The 24,143-nt window shown below is 43.8% G+C and overlaps 1 protein-coding gene and 1 long non-coding RNA gene across 8 annotated transcripts; one reads left to right on the top strand and one right to left on the bottom strand.

Moving 5' to 3' along the window:
* Positions 1–331: 331 nt before the first annotated feature.
* Positions 332–4,833, bottom strand: LOC113970299. 7 transcript variants are annotated; one of them, XR_003535111.1, is made up of 4 exons: positions 4,677–4,833; positions 4,111–4,153; positions 2,104–2,307; positions 332–478 (listed from the first exon to the last, which is right to left on the bottom strand). It is a non-coding gene; the product is annotated as an uncharacterized LOC113970299 (long non-coding RNA). The 7 variants fall into 7 exon arrangements; XR_003535108.1 differs by having other exon boundaries at positions 4,673–4,833; XR_003535106.1 differs by having other exon boundaries at positions 2,104–3,141; positions 4,673–4,833.
* A 255-nt stretch (positions 4,834–5,088) lies between these two features.
* DDX3X (DEAD-box helicase 3 X-linked) lies at positions 5,089–22,658 on the top strand. Its single transcript, XM_027689089.1, has 17 exons — positions 5,089–5,264; positions 7,345–7,402; positions 8,351–8,401; positions 13,489–13,612; positions 14,802–14,942; positions 15,024–15,123; positions 15,682–15,817; positions 16,217–16,302; positions 16,859–16,957; positions 17,033–17,193; positions 17,361–17,505; positions 17,614–17,758; positions 18,069–18,250; positions 18,338–18,455; positions 18,818–18,974; positions 19,681–19,808; positions 20,126–22,658. Exons 1-17 carry the CDS (start codon positions 5,220–5,222, stop codon positions 20,206–20,208), a joined length of 1,959 nt encoding a protein of 652 aa, XP_027544890.1. The 5' UTR covers positions 5,089–5,219; the 3' UTR covers positions 20,209–22,658.
* Positions 22,659–24,143: the final 1,485 nt, after the last annotated feature.

Raw genomic sequence — 24,143 nt, forward strand, 5'->3', positions numbered from 1 at the left:
AAAATCCTCCACAGCCAAGAGAGGTGCACAGCAGACAGAGGGACTTGTTGGCAAAGCAGGGATATTTAGCTGGGACATGGGGTGGAGGCTGGGAGTGAGGGTCTGGATATCCCATCAGGCTCTGGAGGAGTGACTTCTTGGGGGCTCAGGGAGGAGGGAGGGGGAGGAAGCCTCTCCTCCCCTGCTGCAGTTCTACACTCCTCTGGACCCAGGCAAGCAAGGCAGCCCCAGCAGGCAGGCAGGCCAGTCCTTTTTTTGTGCCAAGCACGTAACACAGCAGGCTCACAGCAAGCAGCATGGATGTATCTTTGCTGTTCTGCTCACTCTTGCCTCAAAAGGGGACCATCTTTTATCTTGTCTCCCATTCCTTTGCCTCTATTCTGCTGCCATTTCAGTGATAGCCTTGGGTGGCAGTCCTGTGCCCTGACTCCAGCTCAAGAAGTATGTCCTGTGTGAAAGTCATGGACTCATTCTTCCTCTGTCATGTAACAAGAAGAAATAAGGACAAGACTATGCTTGTGCTTCCTCAGTTCCCACAGAAACCTGTGACTACTTGATCTTGTCACTAAACCATTACAGAAAATAAAAATAGGACTTCATTTAAAAAAAAGAGAGAAAGAGAAGCTGCTTCAGATAAGGACTATTCTATGTTTGAAATGGCAAATTCTCTCTGTGTGTCCCTGTTCTAGAGTCATAGCTTATAAAACTTTCTGCCTCTCCTTTCTCACAGTCTCTGCTGTCTGTAAACAGTCTTTAGTGGTTTTTCAGGACAAGATGTGAATGTCTTTGAAGCTTTAGAACACGCTCCAGGCATCTTTTCAGAGATTCATCACGAATCTGCTCTTCATCAAGCCCTCTCCAATCAATTGTGTACATTCTATCTACCAGTCTGTGAGTGTGGAGAGAAAAGGGAAGGAGAGCCAGCAATGCTTGGGTGGCAATACACTAGCCAAAGAACAGAGTAGCTCTTAATCAGATTGCCTTTTAATTCTTCAGGTGAGTTAAAGGCATTATGTCCTCTCTGAGACTTAGGATAGATGTATACTCTGCAAAGGCAATGACAGAAAAAAGTGTTGCAGCACAGTGGAAAATTTTGTAAATATTCTATCAATGCTGTCCAGGCACAGTTTCATAATAATGTTTTTATTAGTAGTAACTTCCTTTATTACTTAGATTTTGTATCAAAACAGAGTCAGAAGGACAAAAACAAATAAAAAAACCCTGTGCACATTTTGGCTAAAATACCCAATGTAATTCTACAGGCAACAGAAAATTCTGCCCAGATTTTCCTGAGATTCCCCCCTGAGTTCCATGGCTTGTGTAATTAGCACCCAGTGCACTCCTTTCCCAAGAAAATGTGGGTGCACAGGATGTGCATCCTGTTCTGCCCCTGCCTACCCAGAGAAGGAGGCTGTGGCTCCACAGGCTCCTTCATCAACAGCTCCAGGCTCCTGTTCTCCCTGCCTGGGGCTGGTTACCCCTCTCATGTTGGACTGGCAGAGGCACTTGTGATGCCTCCCTGCCAGACTGATCCAGTCGAAAAATAACACCCTCTCCACACCAGTTTATTTGAGTCTAAAATGAGCTGGGCATGCAGAGTGACATGGGACTACATCAGCTGGCAATGCCAGTGCGAGAAATCCTTGGCTAACACTGAGTTAGGGCACATGTATGGTAGGAAACATTCACTAAATTGACAAAATTGATTGACCACAACCCAATATCCCACACACATTTACCAGGGCAGAGAGTTGATGTAGGCAGGGTTGTTTTCTACACCTACAAACAGAGTTATTTTAAATGCAGATCAGTTCCTTCATTGACTGCACGGACTGGCATCACTAACAGCTGTACTGGGACAAAAGAGGGGACACCTGGGGGACAGGAACAAATGGCAAGTGCTGGGAACTGCCTACACCAGTCCTGCTGCCGACAGAAATGTCTGAACAGAGACAGCTTCCCAAATGTGAGGAACCTGGCAAAGCTGTCCAATGCAACAAACCTAGTTTTGTTTTGAAGTTAGAGGAAAGGTACCAGCTTTAACAATGCTTTTCCATTTTATTCTGCTGCATAATTTTTTACGTAGATTACTTTAAAACTTACTCAAAGAGTCCAAAGAGTTTTGTAGCCACTGCTGTAGGGAAATGCAGACTTTTTAGTGAAGGCTTCACCAGCAGTACCATCAATGGTTGCATGTGCTTCTTCTTTTCATGTTATTCCTCCAAATCAGTAAAATTGTGCCTTTTGACTCCTAAAACTGTCCACAGAAGTTTGGGAACTGATCATATGGAGCATGTAAAAATTATGCTGTTAAAGACAGATTTCTGATATTACTGAGAGATATATACTGTTGACTAAAGACTCTTTCCAAGTCCCTCTGCTAACCTGTGGCTGGACAACATTGAAGTTATATTTTTATTGCCCTGCTTACAATATGAAAGACTCACACAAATATTGTATCATACTCATAAGCAGCTCTGTAGACCAAGAAACAAATTCTCAGTACTGCAACCTGAGAATTACATTCACGGCAGGATTTATTTTGTATCACTCTCTGGATTTCAGGGCCTGAGTTGCTTTATGATTAGTAAAATATCTCTTTTCCTTAGAAGTGAGGCCTTAGTTCTGTAAGATGAGAAATCTGCTTGTTAAGATGGTTAGTACCATGTGACCTGTTGATAGCTTCAAAACAGATAAGGAAGCTCATGTACACAAGGTCAGTGTCTATCAGTGTTGGATAAAAATATTCTAAAAGGCAGATACAACTTCATAAACAGCATTGACTTCACAGCCCACAAGGGTTTAGTGGCAGCTGGTGACACTGTTTTCCTAATGCAACCTCCTCTACACCCAGAAAGTTGTATTCCTGGCTATTTGGGGGTTAACAGTGTAGCCTTTCAGAACGACTACCAGAGGAGGCTCTGCAGGTGAAGGAACAGCAAATTTGGGAATCCTGCTAGGATTTGAGTGTCCAAGCACCTGGCAGTGTCAGGTTTAAAGCAGTTTTGGTCGAGCCCATCAGTAAAAACTTGCTGAGTTTAACAGTAAGGAGGGTTTGTGAGGACTCTGGTGTTGGTTTAATGCTTGACTCAGGTACTCAGGAGCTGCTCAGCTTCCTCCAGGGAATTGTGTCTGACTCAGCTGTGGAAGAATAAAAGTGAAACTGAGAAGGTCCTGCCTAGTGCAGATGGCAACTTAATAACAGAGGGAAAACTGATTTCCCTAAGAACTGACTTTCCTGACTGCAGGATCAGGGTTTAAATTGCTATGATACTTATAAAACTTGCACAGCAAAGAATTAATTAATGTCATTTTCTAGTGCATATGAATTATCTCAAACAATGCCCTTGTTTATAAAAGCACTGAAGACACTGCAGGGGTGTAAACATTGCAGAATTGTTCAGAAATTAGAATTGTCTCCAAAGCAGTAAGAAGAAAAGGAATTAAAAGATTTATTTGAAACTTGCTTTCAAAAAAACCCCACAAAACTTGGGCCTCCATCCAGTAACAGCTTTTTAAAAGAAAACAGAAACTTTTTCTTTTTTCCTTTTAACTGTCAGGCACCCTCAGTGAAGACACCTGCAAGGTTTTAAATTATATAAATAGGCGCACATGGGAAAGAAATAAAAATATAAATCTTTAACTCTGGAGCTGTAGCTGGCTGAAGGAGCATTGTGGAAGAGTGAAGCAGAGAACTGGGAAATGTTTTGTTTAAGGCCAGACCCTGTCCTGTACAGAACTGACAGGTTTGTCTGTGAGAAGGTGTTTTGCTCATTTAAGGATTTGTTTGTGGATGTTTAAACCTTGCAGGGCTTAATTTCTGGAATGGGAGGACTTTGGTTTTAGCGCTCCAACTTTAAGGGTAGGAAAACCTAAGCAGAGATTAGCTTTATGTGTGAGTACTGTGGAAAAGTTTTGTCTTTCTTTTGAATCTGACGGTGAATCCAGCCATCCTGGAGTATAAATCTTTCCTATGCTCTCTTGTTGGAGGGGGGAAATGGAGGAATAACTGCTGTGTGTGGATCAAGGCCAACCAAACCCACGTCCTTTTCCTTGGATACGTCAGTGTGTCCTGACCCCCAGAGCATGTTTGTCAGGACTTTTACTGACCCAAATTCCAGGAAGTGGCTCCAGTGTTTTCTGTGTCAGCAGGCTCTGATGGAAGGGAAGGGGGTTACTTATATACTTTTCTTTTTAAAGACAGGTATTTTAATGCTTATTATTTGACTGATGTTTACAGGCTAAGAATCTTAATGAGTCCAAGGTGGGGCATTTTGGGGATGTAATGGGAAGGTGAAACTGTCACCACAGGGAAAATGCGACTGCGGGGGGGAACCTTTGGCATCTCCTTTGATTTGACGACTAAAAGGTTGTAGGGGGAAAAAGATGCCGGATGTGTGCAATTACCCGTGTCGACCACCACCAGCAACGTGTCGGGGAGAGCGGCTCGCAATAATGTGCCCCGGGGCTCCGGGCACAGGGGACTGTTTGAGCTGTGCAGACGCACAGGTTATAGTGTCCGCACCCGCGCTGAGGGCAGGTAGCGGAGCCCGGTGTGTTTCGGGGGGCAGCGACCCCTCCTCCCCTCACCCCAACCCTCCCCCCAGCACCGCCATTACGCGCTGCGCCACTGCCCGGGGGAGGGGAGCGACAAGATGGCGGCGGCGCCTACCCACGTGACTCGGGGCCCGCTTCCTTCTAGAGCCGTCCGGGCCGCGCGCGCGCGCGCGGGGGGGGCTCTCGCGAGAGCGGCGAACAAAAGGACAGCGCGGAGGAGCGAAAGGGGAGGGGGTCGTGATCTCGCGAGAACTCGCGGCCGCTCTCTCCACCACCCTGGAGGGAGCCGAGTGAAGAGGAATCCTCGCGGTATCTCCGGGAGGCGCCGCGCGGGCCCCGGCGCCCCGAAGTCTCGCGACAGCTCCAGGAGCACCCCTTTCACTGTGCGCTGGACTGCGCGGAGGTCTCGCGAGAGCGCCGAGCTGGCGGGCGGAGTGAGGGGGGACCGGGTGGGGGCGGTCGCGTGCGCGCTGAGGTCAGCGCGCGCGCAGCGCGGCGCGCGGGGGGCGGGGCCTATATAAAGGGCAGGCCGGCGGTGGGGGGGGCTCAGTCAGGGCAGCGATTCGTGGCGGAACCAGCGATATCGGCGGCAGCGACATCCCGGCCCGGCGTATCCCAATTCTCGAGGCGGAGCGGGACGAGCCCGAGACCGATCTCTCGTTATGAGTCATGTGGCGGTGGAAAATGCCCTCAGTCTAGACCAGCAGGTGAGCAGGGAACCAGGGAGCGGAAAGGCCGCTCCGTTACCCGGACAGTGCGCGTGGCGGAAGCTCCGCGGGCGGCGGTGGCGGGAGGAGGCGGTCGGGATGCCTCGCGCGGAGGCTCCGCTACTCGATCCCCGGCGGCCGTGTCGCGAGTCCCCCCCGGTAACCCCACCTCGCCCCCCCCCATCGCGGCCTGTTGTGGCGCACTCGGTCGTTGCGCAGTTCCCGCCGTGCCGAGGCCCCGCGCCGGGCCGGGCTCCCCCCCGCGGCGGTGCGTTGTCCCCGCGGCCCGGGGGGCGTTGCGGGGCGTGCGGGGCCGGTCGGTGCCGCCCGGCCTGGCCCCGGCCCCGCTCGGGCCCCGCGGCCCCCGCGCTGCGCTCGGACCCGCTTTGTGTGGGAGCGCCGGGAGCAGCAGCGGCCCCCGGAGGCTGCGCCGGGAACTGCAGCGGGGGGGAGGAGGAGGAGGAAGGGGCGGTCAATGGCCGCCATTGTGCGAGGCGGGGGAAGGGGGCACACACACACACACCCACCCCACACACACGGCGCTTTGTGTGACGCCCCTTCCCCAGGGTGGGGGGGCGGCGCTGGCGGCCGCCTTTGTTCGCGCTCCGGTGCCGTCGGGCCGCGGTGACGCATTTGGGCCTGGAGTCGTGTTTTTCCGCAGCCTTTTTTTTTTTTTTTTAATTTATATTTTTCTCCCTTCTCATTCCTACGCTCCCCCGCCCCCCCGCTCCCCGCGCTGGGCGGGACCGATGGTTATCTAACCCCGCGGGGGCAGGAAGAGCCCCATCTGCCGCGGCCGGGCAGCCCTCGCCCTGCGCCGCTCCGGCGAAGTAGGTCATGGAGACGGTCCTTCCCTCCCTCTCTCCCAGCTCCCCCCCGCTTCCCCCCCCGCCTCACACGTGACGGGCGCCGGCAGCAGGATTAGCTGCTCCCGCTGCGCCGGGAATCCAGCCCGCAGTGCCGCACTGAGATGGCGCCGGGGCTGCGCCAGCGCCGCCGGGACGGTGTTACCCCACACGGCGGGGATCCAGCGCCGGGAGATTCGCCCATCGCTTCTCGTGACGCTGGAGAGCCGCTTTTACCTTCTAAAGAGCCTTTGTTTTCGTTTGCTTTTAAAATAAGAATCATCCTTAACCCCTGCGTTGATGCTTCTATCAGCTGAAGTGATGAGATTTTTTTTTTTAAGCGTTGGCTTTAAAGAGGGTGCTAATAGGCCACCCATGCGAAAATTTTTAACGGTCTGAATGTCTCTAATAGCAGCACACGCAGCTTTGGATTCATTCATGTTGGAAGACGCTTCTGTGCAATTGCTCTTAAATAAAGTTCAATTGTATATAAACACGCCTTATTTTTCCCTAGATAAGTTCATAATCTTGCCATACAGCTGTAATAAGCTGGTTCTTCAGCTTTACCTGTTCACTGCCTTCTAAAATGAGTCCATACTGCGTTGGACTTAAAACTTCGGACACACCAGCACTCAATAGCTTTTGGAAGACTTTACTGTGAGGCTGAAGGGCTTTTTTTAAAAAAAAAAAAACAAACGAAGCAAAAGTATTTTTTGAAGTAATTCTATGAAGACATCACCTCATGTTTTGTGAGCAGTAGCTGCCTCAAACATGGAGACTACAGTCTCTTTGTAGTGTTATTGCACGTAAAAGAATATAAGTCTCTGCAAGTACAGTGCCTGAATGAATTGGTATTATTTGGGCTGGAGTCCCTATAGAAAAAAATAGCCATTGATGTTAATCAGAATATGTTTGAGTGACCTGAAAGATTATTTAAAATGCCTGTTTAGCTGCATGGAGTGTGAAGCAGAAGTCTGTGGTAGTGATTTGGTGGGTGGAAGAACTCTTCTGGCCTTGTTGCCCTTTGGTGTGTGTTCCTTGGTGGATATGAAGACACTTGAAGACAATACAACAGAGTACTAACTATCAGGAGATGTAACTGGCACTGAAAAACAAATTTCTTTGCAGCCACAGTTTGTCGGAACACTGATTGCTTTTGATAAGCAAAAGGGTTTTTTTGTATCTTAGCATAGGTTTGTCATATAACGTCTTGATATTTGTTTTATTTCTTACAGTTTTCTGGTCTAGACTTGAATTCCTCAGACTCTCAGAGTGAAGGAAGCTCTACAAGCAGTAAGTACATGCAAATTCTCAAGCTTACAAACACACAGTTTTAGAAATGAGGGGTTTGTAGCTGTGAAAAATAAATTTTAAAGCAAAATTTACAGAGGCTGATGGGGAAATTAAAAAGGTTGCCAGTTAAGTGTACATTGGAAACGCTGTGTGTTTCAGATAGGACCACTTCATTTAGCATGATACAACATGTGTACATTTCTGAAATACTTGAGAGAACTTAGTGTTCCAGTTTAATTTCAGATTTTCAGTTGCCTCTAAACTGGGGCTGCAGATTGGAGAAGTAATGTGGTGATCTGTCTACTCAAAACATCTAGTGGAGTAGGAATGGTAACTCCACCGATCTTGATTCATTAAGTAGAAACTGATGTTAAAGGCTTAAGTGCTTAAAGAAGAGGGAGGGAGTCTTCCAGGAATTCACATTCAGCTTGTGCCTGGTACATTCTGATTCACTTTACTTAGCAGACAGATGCTTCTGGATTTAAATGAGGAATGCTATTCAGAGGCAATTAGGTGTGGCTTCTGGTTTGATCTGAGCTGAACTGATAGGGATGGTGGAATTTAGGGGGAAGGACTGTGAGTGCCAGTACTTAAATGTCACAGTGAAAATCTTCAGCTGTTCAAGTATCTGGAACCAGATTAAGCCTTAATGAGTTCTGGGAAGTTGGGCTTTGTAGACACTGTAACACCCATAAATGTGTGTGACTTGGTCAGAGAAATAGCAGGACATCTGTGCCTTAAAAACAGCTGCTTAAATGAATGTGCAGTAACTTAATCTTCAACTCTGACAGAATGATACCAAAGTGCTGTATTAAAGGACTCTTATTCAAAGATGCTGCAAGAGGCCTCAAGGCAGATATTTTTACTAAGCAAAAGCTGTTGTTGACTAGCATTTCAAAATGTGCTAACACCACAGTCCTGTAACACTGCCTTTCTTTTGTCCTTTAGAAGGCCGATACATTCCTCCTCACTTGCGGAACAGGGAAGCTTCAAAACAGGGTATGTATCAGAAATACAGTGGCAACGCTTTTAACTAGTTCTTGGCCTTCTGAATCTGTAGGAACAGCCTGCACAGGCTCAGACAGTGCTGCTGAAGGTGATTATACAGACTGCTTGACTGTCCTGTGCAGAACCTGGCAACTTGATCTTCTGCTTTCAGTGTGCTGTTCTTGGTCCCTTCGCCAGGTTATAGTCTAAGCTCATGATAACTGACAAAATACTATTTATATCTCTTTAACAATTAACTGTGGCTGAACCAAGATGGAGTGTCCCATCTTAACTTGATGAGCCGTGTAATCTTGAGTGTCAGTCTGAATAGATTTTGTGAGTACAGTTCTGCAAGTGACTGTGACTTGGAACTTGTAATCAGTTGTTTAATATGAACAAACAGCACAGTTTCACTGGGTAAATGGATCTTTTACACAAAGACATGTTGTCCTTGTTTAACTTCCTGCAGTTTTTTTGGAAGCCCCCAAGAGTACTTGCAGAAGGAAATGCAGGATGTTGGTGAAAGCAACGCCAAGTACATGACCTATTTTGGTCACGTGTTTACACAGGGGTTTATACTGAGGAGCAGCCTTTTTATCTTCCACTTGGGTCTCTAAACAGAACATGATACAGAAGAAAAATTTCATGGAAGGCTTCAGTGAAGTAAATCCTGACCTCCCTAAGATACCAAGAGGGCAGGTGTTCAGCTCGTGTTGTCATCGTGTCTGGCGACTTGTGTGGATAGGAGAGAAACATTTCCTCTCAATACGTAATCACATAGTGGGATGCAGCAGCTAAAACACTTTCTGCAGTCCTACAACTAAAGGATTGTTGTTTCATAGCATGGGAGGACTTGGAGCTCACCTATTTCTAAAGGAGTGAACTTTCACAGATTCTTTTCAATACTGCAAGAGGACAACTTCCCTTAGGAGTGGGTGGGAGGGTAATGCTGAAAAAACTGCTGATAAATCCCACAGTGCTTCTGAAGCTATGTTCCTTTAAATCAGACTAGATGAAAAATGCTCCATTCTAGTCTTACACCATTCAAAGAAACAGATCAGTCTGTTTTTGTCTTGCTTTTGTATGTGCCCAAGCTAGTGGGCTTTTTAGGTGTTTAGGTTTTTTTTTATTATGTATAAGAAGCATGACCTGAAGCATCAAATGATGGTACAGCCTTTTAGGAGAGCTGAATGTTTTGGGAAAAGTAAAGGGAGTGATGGGCAACAAATCCAATGCTCTTGAAGTTCCCAATCACATTGACCTCAAATCCAACCAGTCTTTGAAGAAACTGACTCGTTAAAGCCCAGAGGAATGTGCAGTTTCTCAAAAGGAGGAAACAGCTTTAAGCTGGTTTGTGAATATCTGCTGTCATATAGATTTCTTTTCCTTATGTGGTGATTTGTACCAAACTCCAGTTCGTTTTGTGGATATTAATTATGGCAGGGATACGTTAGTTAACCTTGAGTTCCTGTCATGACCTGTTCTGTATAGGACTGTCAATGTCACTTCTTTTGTGCAAGACCAGAGTTCAGACACTGGATTGTATTGTATGGTCATGTGAGGCTTCTCTGGGGACTTCAGACTTCACCCTTGCAAAAATGTAAACAAGTCACGAGGCTTAAATTTGACATATGGCTTGTTCAATTAATAAAACTTTGACTGCCAACCTTGCTTGGTAAACGATCAAAAATTGTCTTTAAGTCTGGTTTAGTGCTGTATTGCTGGCCTCCTGACAAGGTTCATAATTGCTGAATGGAAAAACTACAATTCCAGTTCAGGCCCCTATTGGAAGCAAAGAGAGCATCATAAGTTGAGGGTTGTAAAGCTGAGCTATTTTGTAGAGTGGGTTGAAGTCTGTTACACAGTTGTACTTTGATAAAAGTAATGTTTGCTTCTGTTGTTTACACTAAATCAAGGATCGTTTCCTTTGGCTGCATTGAAGCTGTTCTATATTTTGGCTGCTCCTTGGAATTTTTAACAGATTTTTCAAAGTCTAGACATTAACAAGCAACAGGCAAAAAACTCCTTGTATGATAGTGTTTGACTGTACCACAAACTCTTGATGCAGCCTTACAAGGGTAGTAACCTGATAAAATTTTTATTGATACAAAAGTTAAACTACTTTAATATTACTGCTTATATACTGCTACTACAGCAGAACTGTATTTCAGTAATGAAGTACAGTTGTCTTGCTCACATACCACAACCATACATACTTCTGTGAAAGTTTTAAATAACTACTACTGCATTCAAAACTTAAAAAAAAAAGTTTCTTTCCTGTGTGGTGGTGTTTAGACCGTTCTGGAAACATAGAGTGTGTGCACATGGGGTTCTCACTTTGCTCTGTAGCTGATGATGGGATCCTAATTCACAGGCACAATTGAAGTTGCACAATGGCCTTACTCACATTTAAATAGGAAGTTGCTTAAGGCAGTGGACTTAAAAAATAGCTGTAGTTCGTGTTCACAAAGAGCAGAACATCTTCATGATTCCAGTAGGTATTGACAAGAAGTGCTTTCTTCAGCTGACTCCTTCCATTCACCTGCAGATCTGACCTGCTCTAACACTAATCTGTTGGCTTTGTAAATGGGGAGCAAGGCAGTACAGAACTGCAGGAAATAACAGTCTGCATAAAAATAATGTCCTTAGGTTATGTAATGGCGTTTTTCAGCTGTTGAAACTCAATATGCAGGGCTGCCTGGTCTACAGTGTCTTGCTTCCATGAGCTCAACTTGATACTAGTAAAGCTTGTTGTCGTGTTATTTTTCTGTTAAACTTGCTGGAAGCTGCTCTTGGATATTTAAAGTCTAATCTGATCTATAGCAGATCAAAGAGTAGATGTTGAAACTCAAAGGTCTCATGCAACCTGAAGTATTCTATGACTCTGTTTCTCCCAGTTTCAAAAAACTGATGATTGGCTGCTGCACGTGGAAGCTTTTCAAGTCAGCTGGCAGTAACTTGTGTTAAAATGTTAGGAAATAAGAATTAAAATGCTGGTTGAGGGAGAAGCATTGACAACTGTAACATTGTTCATAGGCGTAAGAACTACAAAATTGCTCTGGAAGTTGATGAACTTAGTGAATTCCAAACTTAACCCCTTTGGTGAAAACTATGTGCTTGATGGAATTATATGGGTTTTTACTTACAAAACAAAAAAGCCTTGACATTTTAAGGAATTTTCTGATGATTCTTGCATGGTCTTGTAATCATTCTCTTCACTTTACAGCAGTCAGTCTGTGGTCTGTTACAGGCATTTACGTCTGATTTTTACGTCTTAGGGCATTTACATCTGATTTTAGTTTGCCATGTGGTGTTCTAAATCCTGACTCTGTGTTCTGCCAGCCATTTACTTAGAATTGACTTGTATGGCCTGGACCTCTTCTATGCTGATGGGAATGCCAATATAAAAGGTGAACTGGTAAAGCAGGGAATATATATTTATTTGGTCTAAAAGTTGCTGCACTACCTTAAAGAAAACTATGACAGGGTACCAGCTTCAGAAATGGGTGCAGTAACAAGCTGGGTAAGTAAGCTTACTTTGAAGGCTCTTTGGAGTATAAAATTTTCACTCCTTTTTGGAACTTTTTAGGCTTGGAAGATGATCTTTAGTACAGGGTCAGCCCAGTTTTTTCACTTTTGAGAAATTAGATATGTATATTCCTGAAGATGGCTCTGTCAGTTCCACTGCTGTTAGATCTCTTGGCAGGATGACATACCCTGACATACCCAACATTTGTAGTGTGGTTTGAAAGTTACTACTAATAAAAAGATTCAGATGCCTTCTAAACTAAAATAACTTTCTTGAGTGTTTAAAAAGCGATTATGGTATTCCTGATCTTCTGTCAGTAGTCTCTCTGTGTGAAGTTAATAATGGATTATTTTTGCTGTCTGTTTCAGTTATCCAGACAAATTAATTACAGTTATCACATTTGTTTTTAAAAGTTCTGTTGTGACCAGTGCATTTCTGGATTCTGGGGAGTAGAACTTCTTGTTTTTAAAAAAACTGGGGGAAAGGGAAATAAAACTCTAAATTTTCGAGAACATCTGAAAAAGTAGAGTAATTGTGGTAGCAGAGCTTTTTTTCCAAGAGACTGGGGCCTAGAACAGCCCCTTTCTTTGGAATAATTTTGTTTTGTGGTTGCTTTTATTGTCTCATGAATAGGTCTTGACTGGTTTTGTGTTGTGGAGCTGGCAAAGCATGTGCACTTACAGGGGTGACATTATTTGTTTATCTCTTCCATTATTTCACTTGCTCTCTGGTGGACTCCCATTGCTGAGATTGGTTAGGTCATGTTTTCAAACTTGGGAAGGTTGGACCTCTGAAACACAATTCGTAATTTCTTAGTCCAGTGCCAGAGTGGTGTTTAATGATTCCTGTTTCTGCTGCCTCACAGCCCCTGGTAGCTGAATAAAAGTGAGGCTTTTTACTTAATGGTATTGGCAAACTGAGGTACTTTGTATTCTTTTCTGTGAGTTAACATACCTAAGTAGGCACCTTCTGTGGGCAGGTGTAAAAATGCTGTGGAAAGGTCGAGTGTGGTTAATTTGTTGTGAAGAGCTCCATATGCCTTATGTACACATGGTGCTGTTACTTTGTTTTAATCTGTGTAGATCATATTGCTTTGTGTACTTACAGTGTGATAAAACATTGTAACTTCTGAGGTATTTCTGATGCAAGGATAATACCATTTGTTGACCTCTACTGGAGGCCTTTGTTAACCTCCAAAAATTAGAGACATAGTCAAGAATTTCTGTTGGCTAAAGAATGTAGATGAGGCTTGGCAAGACTTAGTGCCTTAATTTTTCTTCTGATACCCATCTTGCCAGAGTAGGCAAATTAATTACTGGTACTAAGGCATGTGCAAGTTTTTAAAAAAACAAACATACATGAGTGAAGGACTTTCAGCAAGTTCTAATGTGTGATGAGAAACGCTTAGTCCCTCATTGAGTAAGTCTTAAGATCCATACCCCATAACTTCCCTTCTTGAAGGACTTCAGTCCTGTAGAGCTTCCATTGAAGATGTCCTGGACAGAACTTGTATTTTCTTGTAAAAGCCTGGTCTGTGTAATGTGTGGCTAAAATAATCTTTCCCTTGTAGGGTTTGACAGTGGTGGCTGGAGTTCCAGACGGGACAAGGATGCGTACAGCAGCTTCGGAGCACGGTCCGACCGTGACGCAAAGTCAAGCTTCTTTGACCGTGGAACTGGATCAAGAGGAGGAAGGCAAGTACTTCTGTGTCTAGGTGGTGCATAGGAAGTCTGTCTCAATTCTAGTGCTGTACATGTAATCTTGGTGTCAAAATTAGAGTCTAGGTTTGAATAACACGATAAGGTAGGAGGAGCCTGGGAGGGGAGGCGAGAGGGAGAGAACCCTGCCCTGCCTTTAAAGCTACATGATTTCAAGGATGGGCAACTTGCATGTGTTGAAAAATGTGCCCTGTAGTCTGCCACCAGCCACTCAGTGCAGCTGTAGAGACTGGCTGACTTCAGCGTTTCACCAGAAAAGTTCCAGGTGGGTGGCTTCTTCCAAAAGAAGAGCTGTTGGGAGCACCACAAGACAACATCAAAATGGATTTTAATTTTTTTTATTTTAATTTCAGTATTTTTTTTCTTGTTTAAGAAGTGTAGTTAATAAAACTGGGTGAGACTCTTGCAGGTTCTCTACCTTACTTGATCAGTCTTACACACATCATGCGTTGTATGCACAAGTGTGGTGAGAGTGACCTTTATCGACTAGTAAAGGCTGACGTTAGTCCTGTATCCAGACTTTTCTCAAACATGGTTTACCAGGCCTAAAACTAAACAGTTGAGGTAAGGACTTCTTCCACCTTTTTTCCGAGTCACTAATACAGGTGAGCTCCCTCTTTATGAAATAATTATGTGACGTGTAATTCAGGTATTTGGTCACATGTGCGGTGGGGGAATAAAGGAACAAATTGCAGCACTTAAAGGTTTTGTCTGGACATGGGAGACCTGTGTAAAATGAGGCAGAGGAAAGGGTGGGGGGAGTTCAAAATAATGCTTCTCAGGAGGTTTAAGCAGAGCTCCCTGAAAAAGAAAATGTCAAAGACTGAGCAACTTGGCATTGCAGCTCTACTGGCAGATGACTGATTGTTTGCGTTTGTTACGCTTAACCAAATAAAACTGGTGATAACAAGGTTCACTGTGTTAAGCCAAACTGAGCCCTGAAGTCACAACAAACTCTCCTGTCTGGCACAGAATAACATGACCTAGTCTGATGGCTGTTCTTAGGTCAAGAAGCAAGCACAGATAGTGTGATGACTGAGTTGTTCCCCGGTGGTGTGTGTAATACACAGAGCATATGCTGCTGCGTTGTTACAGCTTTGATTTTTGCATGTTGAAAAACCCCTGATGCTTGGGAGTGGTGGCCTGATACTGTTGCTGTGTTTAGATATGAAGAGCGAGGCAGAGGGGGTGACTATGATCGGAGTGGCTTTGGAAGATTTGACCGCGGTGGGAACAGCCGCTGGTGTGACAAATCAGACGAAGATGACTGGTCAAAGCCTCTGCCCCCAAGTGAACGCCTGGAGCAGTAAGTAATGGAATAGCATAAATTCATATGGCAGGGCCATTGCATAATTCTGGCAAGTAAAATACTGTCTCCTCTTTTTAGGGAGCTCTTTTCAGGAAGCAATACTGGCATTAACTTTGAGAAATATGATGATATTCCTGTTGAAGCAACAGGCAGCAACTGTCCTCCACATATTGAGAGCGTAAGTTTTCTTAAAATCTCTTTTGTTACTGTATAATAGTGACTCTTTTGCACGTGAAACTTAAAGGATTGCTGTCCGGAGTTTATGGAGGAAAGGAAGCACTGTCCTGCCTTCCTGCAGCTAAGCTGTTTTGCAAAGGAGGGTTATATGTGATGAACTAAGTTGTGGGAGAAGCTGTGGAAGCTATTTCAGTTAACACTTGCAGCTTACTTTGTGACTTGTCCTTAAACAGGGAACCTGTGAAGAAGTGAAAGTGCTTGGAGGTGCTGTTTTGGGAGCAACTGCTAAAGCACAAGCACTGTTTTGGGCTGAGCATAGTGTGGTAGTGTAGTTTACCTTTTGAGCTTGGCTGGCTTTTTAAGAATTGCTTAGAAGACTGGACTAAGTATCTATGTAACTCTCAGTAACCAGCTTTTGAGTATCTGTGAACTTCATAGGCAAGTTCTATAGGAAGAGCTGAAACAAAAGCTACCTTATAATTGATTTCTTAAATTGAATAATATGTTACATGGTGACTGCAGGGAAGGATCCTGATCTTACCCATTTTAAATCTTACAGTTCAGTGATGTTGACATGGGAGAAATTATAATGGGAAACATTGAGCTCACACGCTACACCCGTCCTACTCCAGTCCAAAAACATGCAATACCTATTATTAAAGAGAAGAGAGACTTAATGGCCTGTGCTCAGACAGGTAAGTTGGTGGCTCCTTGCGGCTTAGTCTCAGTAGGAGTGGGGTCTTGCATTGCTGCAGGTAAGAGGTCTGTACAGTAGTACAGCCTCCTGTTCAGTGCACAGTGAAATAGCTGCAGTGTTGGAAGCTTTAGAGTCTTGCATCTGCTTTAGATGTGACTTGACTGGGTTTACTGTGTTCATCTTGAGAGAAATGTTCATGTCTTGAACCACATTCCCTTCAGGGTTTTGCTGAGTGATAAGTCTTCTGTAGTTAACCTCTGCTGGCTAAGGAGTGCGCTCCAGTGGTGTGGGTAGTATCCATATACTAGTGCAGATCTTACTGGCAATATGCCACTGATACAGGATTTGTGCTGTATTTGACAGTAACTCCTAATAATACTGATTTGTATTCTGTTAGGGTCTGGGAAAACAGCTGCATTTCTTCTGCCAATACTGAGCCAGATATATGCAGATGGTCCAGGTGATGCCTTGAGAGCGATGAAGGCAAGTATTCAAAATACCCAGTCCTGGAAAAGCTGTGACCAGTGTGTATTTTTGTTCTGTGTGCTGATGTTTGCTACTGAACACAAAAGGTGGTCTTAAATGTCATAATCACTGGGGATGATATGCAAGCTTCTCAGCTGCTGGAAGAGTTTAGGAGTTTCCCTTAAAAAGTAAAGACTGTGGATTGCCTTTTTTTCCTACCTAAAGAGTTGATATGCATAACTCTCAAGAAAATGCTTTTTTTTTGTCTTTGTTGTTGCATAAGCTTAAAAGACACTTCCTTTGCGTCAGGGTAGGAAGTAACAGGTTTTATGGCTATTATTTCTCTGCTGCTCACATTTGGGATCGCAGTGCAGGTTGTAGATACTGACCCACAGCTGTACCTTGGGTACTGTAGTAGGGCAATCTTCAGATGCAGTGCTTAAACAGGCTCTCCACCATGCCTTTTCTTTCTTGTTAAGGCAGACTTGGTGACCTGTCTTTAATATTGCCTGTAGTAGCTCTTTTCTTTCCCCCTGTGTTTAGGGTACTTATTCCAAGTATTTTTTTCCTTCAGGAGAATGGAAGGTATGGCCGCCGTAAGCAATATCCAATCTCACTGGTCTTGGCTCCCACTAGAGAACTGGCTGTGCAGATCTATGAGGAAGCCAGAAAGGTATATCTTGGAGCTCATCATTAGAACATAGCTTAAGTAGGGTTTTCCTTGGAGCTAATTTACTTTGTTTTGTAGTTCGCATACCGCTCCAGAGTTCGCCCCTGTGTTGTGTACGGTGGTGCAGACATTGGGCAGCAGATCCGTGACTTGGAACGTGGATGTCACTTGCTTGTAGCAACTCCAGGACGACTGGTTGATATGATGGAGAGGGGAAAGATTGGGCTGGATTTCTGCAAGTAAGTGTTGCTTGTCTGTAATATGAATGACTTTAAGAAAGGCCTAGTTAAGGACCTTAAGTTGTAGCTTTTGGATTGTCTAGTTGAGGACTAGTAACCAGTACAGACACTAGACCACAGCTTACAGAAAAAAAGTTCTGAAGAAGCTTTTTTTTATTGCTCTGTAGGTACCTAGTGCTTGATGAAGCTGACAGAATGCTTGACATGGGGTTTGAACCTCAAATTCGTCGAATTGTTGAACAAGATACTATGCCACCAAAGGGGGTTCGCCATACCATGATGTTCAGTGCTACTTTCCCCAAGGAAATCCAGGTACTTTACATGAGTTTACATACTTAAAAGCTCGTAACGGCAAACCGATTTCAACTCTGGAAGGGAGGGAATGTACTGATTTGATTTTTGTTTCCTTCCCTTTTTTAGATGCTTGCTCGTGACTTCCTTGATGAATACATCTTCCTGGCTGTTGGCAGAGTAGGTTCTACATCTGAGAACATCACACAGAAAGTAGTGTGGGTGGAAGAGTCAGACAAACGATCATTTCTGCTTGACCTGCTAAATGCCACAGGTAAAGGCCAACTTTAGAAAAGCGAATAAGGCAAAATTCAGATGAGGCAAATCTAATCACTCAAGTAATAACTTCTATTGATTAGGTGAATGAAAAGGTATTTCCTTAACAGCCAGTGAAGGTATTACACTGGCTAAATGCCAGTATTGAGTTGATGTAAGCGTGTCTTAGTAAAAAATGAGGAGGGACATCCTCAGTGACTTCACTTCAAAATAAATGAGCAGAGAATTGAAACTGCCTGTTACCAGTTGGTGGAGCCAAGTATTTGTGCACATTTTCTTTTGCTAACCTGTGCTTTAATTGTTGTTAGGCAAAGATTCCTTGACTCTGGTGTTCGTGGAAACTAAAAAGGGGGCAGATGCTCTTGAGGACTTCCTGTACCATGAAGGATATGCCTGTACAAGTATTCACGGAGACCGTTCCCAGAGAGACAGAGAGGAAGCGCTGCACCAGTTCCGCTCCGGCAAGAGCCCCATTCTTGTTGCCACAGCAGTAAGTGAAATGTATAAAACCTGAGCATGGAAACCTATTAACTTGGCCTGTGGAATTTTACTAAGACTTTAATCCTTTAACCACTAGGTAGCAGCAAGAGGACTGGATATCTCAAATGTAAAGCATGTCATAAACTTTGACTTGCCAAGCGACATTGAGGAGTATGTACATCGTATTGGTCGTACAGGCCGTGTAGGAAACCTTGGTAAGTATGACCTAGAATTTTCATAGCAGAGTTGACAGGTGTAATAACACTGGCTATGTAGCAAATTTCAACTAACTTCATGAGAGAAGCCCGGGTGCTGCTTTCTGTGAGCAAAAGCTGGTTACTGCTGTCTAGCCAGTGTGGGAAGTAACCAGTACCTTTGGTGGTGTTCTTATTGTCATTAAAAGGCTTTCATGCCATGTGTAAGACTGGTGTCTTCTGTGTCTGTCAGTAAGCAGTCAGGGGTTTGTGAGTAGCTGTGGTGTTCTCAGACTTGGCTGTGAGGAAGTGGAGTGTGGAATGGGTTTAAGTGCTGCAGTGTACTTGCATTCTGTGTAGCTAAAACTGAATGTTCACTTCAGGTCTTGCCACCTCATTCTTCAATGAGAGGAACATAAACATTACAAAGGACTTGCTTGATCTTCTTGTGGAGGCTAAGCAAGAAGTGCCATCTTGGCTGGAGAACATGGCTTATGAACAGCATCACAAAGGAGGCGGCAGCCGTGGACGATCTAAGAGGTAACAGGCACAACACTGGCTAACGGTGTCTACTTGATCTATTGTGAAAGACAGCTCTGTGACTTGTTTTCAGTCTAAAAATATAGCTAGAGGAAGACAAACTAGTGCAGTATAAACTGAGTTAAGTGCCTGCAAAGGTGACAGCTTGATGTCCGTCTTGTTTTGTTCTGTCATAAGTTAACCCATAAGATTTCTCTCTTAAGCAGGCAACCAGATACAGCTGAGGTAGAATGACGTTAGCAAAAGTTCCTTTAGAACTTTGTGAAAGCACTTACAAAACACATACAGAGATGTACCTTAAGCAGCTGTTTTGATGTTTAGGAGAAGATAAAACAAAACAGGAAAGTCATGCTTTTCTACTGTATGAGAGATGGTCATAAATGCATCACATAAACACTAAGATAGGGTTGGACATTCTGTGGCACAGAGGTTGCATTAAATGAAACATTACCAGAACCCCACGAAGTAATTCTTAGCGTAACATGGCAAGTTCAACATGATCTTGCTTGAACAGTAAATTTTCATTTGCTGTCCTGAATGCCCTTTCCAGGTTAGCACTGGGATGTGTATAAGGTGTGCTGAGCTCAACATTGATACTGGCTGTTGGTAACCAGAGTTAAGAAACTGAGTACATGAACCCCAATGTGTGCAGTGCTTAAAATGCCACTTGCTTCGCTCAAGTGTGTGTGTGTGTTCCCCTCTGCAGCAGCCGATTCAGCGGAGGGTTTGGTGCCCGGGACTACCGAACGAGCAGCGGTTTTGGCAGCAGCAGCTCCAGCAGCAGCCGATCGACCAGCAGCCGCAGCGGGGGGAGTGGCAGCAGAGGGTTTGGAGGTAAGAGAAACTGGGCATGCAGTGTGGAGATCTAAAATGCTTGCTGGAGTAAAGCTGCTGGAAGTAATGTTTAAGTACAAGGTCATCTGGTGACTGTTACACAAAGTCTCAGCGTCACCCTTAGGTCTAGGCCAGTGCAAGTTACCTGACTGATCAGTTCAGTGCTACCTACCTTACCAGCATTTTAGTTTAATATGCATTTGACAGTACTTCTGGGTGGGTTTCTTGGATAGACAGTAGATATCTGGGCTGTTTTCTTGTGAAGGTACAAGTCTTCAGCGAGTTAATTAAGCATCACTTTCTCTTGCCTTTCATAGGTGGTGGTTATGGAGGCTTCTACAACAGTGATGGATATGGAGGAAACTATAACTCCCAGGGGGTGGACTGGTGGGGCAACTGATCTGCTTGCAGCAGATACTCCACCAAACAAGCTAATATGGAAACCACATGTAACTTAGCCAGACTATACCTTGTGTAGCTTCAAGAACTCGCAGTACATTACCAGCTGTGATTCTCCACTGAAATTTTTTTTAAGGGAGCTCAAGGTCACAAGATGGAAATAAAGGAACAAGTAGCCCTATCTTGAAGGTGGTTTTGAAGACTCTTATTGCTGTAGTCAGGATTAACTCCCCTCCCCCCCCTCCCCACCCCGAAACTGCATTTATGATTTTGTGACTGAGGATCATTTGTTTGTTAATGTACTGTGCCTTTAACTTTAGACAACTTTTATTTTGATGTCCTGTTGGCTCAGTAATGCTCAAGATATCAATTGTTTTGACAAAATAATAAAAATTACTGAACTTGGGCTAAAATCAAACCTTGGCACACAGGTGTGATACAACTTAAACAGGAATCACTGATTCATCCATAATATTACAAAGAAAAACTTATGCGGTAGCCTGCATTAGGGCTTTTGGTATCTGCAGATTTGAAAAATAAAACATCTTGAAGCATATCAATGCAATTAGTTTCTAATGTGGCAAAACTGTACTAAGTTAAAGTTCTGATTTGCTCACTCTATCCTGGATAGGTACTTAGAACCTGATAGCCTTTAATAAGCCATTCCAGTCATGATGAGATGATGTATGGATACATGCATACATTAAAAGCACTGTTTTTGAAGTTAATGCAAGTAAATACAGCAATTCCTTTTTCAATATTTAGGCAGATCATTAATGTGAGCTAGCCAAATGTGGGCAGAACATTACAGGGAACGTTTAAAGGTCTGATAACTTGAAATAGTTTTTAGGAGAATTCATCTATTTAGACTTTTTAAAAATGCCTGCCATAGGAAATTGAAATGGTAGAATGGCTGACCATGGCAGTGATTGGTCCTCCTTAAGGGCCTGACTGAATTTTTGGTCTAATAACGCATGCTAGTGTTGATGTTTTTTGGTCAAGAGGGTATGAACAGGAAGAATTATGCAGCAGGCTTTATTTTAATGCAGATTCACATTACTCTGTTCAAGCTGCGTGGAGATGTTAAACTGGCTTACTGTAGACTTTGTAAAATGGCTCCAGAAGAGTAACAAACAAACCTGAGATCACAGAGGTTGGAAATGTACATAAACTGCACAAGGTTTCAATTCTGCTATTAAAGTGCAGTTTTAGTCAGTTTTAGTTGCATAGGTTTCCATTGTATTTATAGTCTGTTTATGCTAAATCTGGCCAAAGATAAGTATTGTCCACCAGAAAAATGCCTCTGCCACTTGGAATTTCTGTGCTAACTTTGCGGCCAGAGCATTTAACAACTAATCTACAGTGGCATAGGAAAATGGCAAAAATCTCCTAAAGTGCAATAGATTTTTTCAAGTGTATTGTGCCTTGTTCTAAAACTTTTATTAAGTAGGTGCACTTGACAGTATTGAGGTCATTTGTTATGGTGCTATTTCAAGTCTAGGTTTAGGCCCTTGTACATTTTGCCCATAACTTTTTACAAAATACTTCTTTTATTGCACATTCAGAGAATTTTATATATGTCTTGTGTGCGTGTCCTTAACTTCCAATCTTATTTTGTCTCTTGGAGATTGAACGCAGCTTGTTTAAGGAGAAGGAAATAGATTCTAAAACTTATTTGGGACCATGGGAATGATAGCTGGGAAGAAAACTATTTGCACACGACAGATTTCTAGATACTTTTTGCTGCTAGTTTTGTGTAATATTTATTGAACATTTTTGACAAATATTTATTTTTGTAAGCCTAAAAGTGATTCTTTGAAAGTTTAAAGAAACTTGACCAAAAGACAGTACAAAAACACTGGCACTTGAATGTTGAATGTCACCGTATGCGTGAAATTATATATTTCGGGGTAGTGTGAGCTTTTAATGTTTAAGTCATATTAAACTCTTAAGTCAAATTAAGCAGACCCGGCATTGGCAGTATAGCCATAACTTTCTGATAGTAAAACAAAAATTGGCAACTTAAAATTAAACATGCCAAGGTTTTGATACACTTGTCTTAAGATATTTATGAAACACTTCTAAACACTGATGTGAAGTGTCCAGATTCTCAGATGTTTGTTGCGTGAGTTTTGTTTAGTTGTGTGTTTTTTTTTTTCAGTGAATGTCTGGCACATTGCAATCCTCAAACATGTGGTTATCTTTGTTGTATTGGCATAATCAGTGACTTGTGCATTTTAGCAAGTTTTATCAGCCAGCAATATTTTCAGTTCAGATACAAGGATTCAAAACAATATGCAAGAATGGATTTAAACTTGCTGAATGTGAAAATTGAACTTCAAGTCACTGTAGGTTTAGAATTGCTTATTGTATTAGTTTAGATGCTAGCACTGCATGTGCTGTGCATATTCTTGATTTTATTAAAATAAAAAAGTTGAACTGCACAGTCTACTCATTTGTGAAGCGTCACTCCTGGTTTATGAGATCTGTAGCCCCAGCAGTCCCATTCCCGTGCAGCTCTGGAAGCAGGTGACTCTAGTGTGGTGCACGTCAGCGTGGTGGCAGATGGCAGCTCAGGGTTGGAGCTGAAATACCAGCCCAAAATAACCTGGGTCCCGCAGTGCTGGGTGGTTGTGTGAGTTGAGGTGCCAGCAGAGCAGAGATGGGACAGACAAGGAGACAACCTCCCAGTTTTTTCCTACTGAGTTTGGCTGTAACAACTTTAAATCTTTGTGACCTCACACTCAGGCTTGATCCCTCAGCTGTTCAAAGTTAAGGACTTCATCTCACAGTCGTCCCTCTGAATTGCACACAGGTGCCCTGTGGTAGTAGTAGGGAGCTGTAATTTTTGATGTCATACCTGTTCATTGTTGCTAGGTGTTGAAAAGCTGGAATGAAATTAAGTATTGGAATATCCAAGGGAATACAGTGGAAGGAATAAACTCGGATGTTCCCAGTAGCTTTGAAGTGAGACAAATCTTCATTTGGGCAAAAGTGATTTAGAAAGAACATGGGTTTCAAGTTAGGTGCTGAAATGGCTGTAGAAACTGGTGATTTCCTGGTAAGTAAGGGAGAGGTGGTGGAAAAAGTGATGCCTGGGAACTCTGATCCACAAAAGTGTGATACAGATGCATGGTGTGGGCTGAGGACTGGTAAAGGTGCAATCCTCCATCCATATAGTGCACATATCCCTATTTGGCTCACCACCAACCAGTACTGTGTAGGGGCTTTGAAGAACAGTGGGGAGGAGGGGATGACCGTGATTCCCAGGAACAGCTTGCTGGAGCATCTGCTTTGAGCACACTGACTGTGGACCACACTAAATTTACCTGCTTTAGACTTGCATTAAGTATCAACCTCATCATGCAGGGCTTTGTGTCGTCATGCTCTGTCCCTGGATGTGTGACATGCACTTAAGTTTTCCCTCCCCTATATATCACCTTTAAATTGGCAGAAATGCTTGAACCACAGTTAGGAGATACACTGAGGGAAGTGTTGTACACTGTGGCCCAGGGCATCTGGAACTCCAGCTTTGAGTGGAAAGCTTTGCATGTGGTGCTTTAGCTTGAGGTTTGTTCCTGGCAAAGTGCAGGTGTGGCAGGGGAGTCATTGAGCAGCCATAATCCTCTGGAGCACAGAGCTGGGATTGTAAAGGTAGTGGAATGGTAAATGTAAAGCGGTGCTGGGTGCAAAGTGAGTGAAAACCAAAGGAGGAAGTCTGGTCCTCACGTGTGGAAGAAATGCTCAGGAAGGTTATCCTTCATGGAGACTGGAGGAAACAATTTACCTCTGGAGGTATGAGATGGAAGCTACTGGTGGAAATGGCAGGGATGAGGAGCCTTAGTTCACCAAAGGTGCTGAGGTAAGAGAAGCCAGAGTGTGTTCCCATAGAGGTGGGAGTTTGTATGTCAGTAGTTCTTGGCATACTGGGCAACA

This window comes from Neopelma chrysocephalum, unplaced genomic scaffold, assembly GCF_003984885.1.
Source record: "Neopelma chrysocephalum unplaced genomic scaffold, ASM398488v2 Primary Assembly neopelma1_76, whole genome shotgun sequence".
Taxonomy (NCBI): Eukaryota; Metazoa; Chordata; class Aves; order Passeriformes; family Pipridae; genus Neopelma; species Neopelma chrysocephalum.

Coding starts and splice junctions, on each gene's coding strand:
- DDX3X (XM_027689089.1), top strand. CDS start 5,220: ATGAGTCATGTGGCGGTGGAAAATGCCCTCAGTCTAGACCAGCAG. Junction 5,265..7,344: donor CCCTCAGTCTAGACCAGCAG/GTGAGCAGGGAA, acceptor TATTTCTTACAG/TTTTCTGGTCTAGACTTGAA. Junction 15,818..16,216: donor AATGGCCTGTGCTCAGACAG/GTAAGTTGGTGG, acceptor GTATTCTGTTAG/GGTCTGGGAAAACAGCTGCA.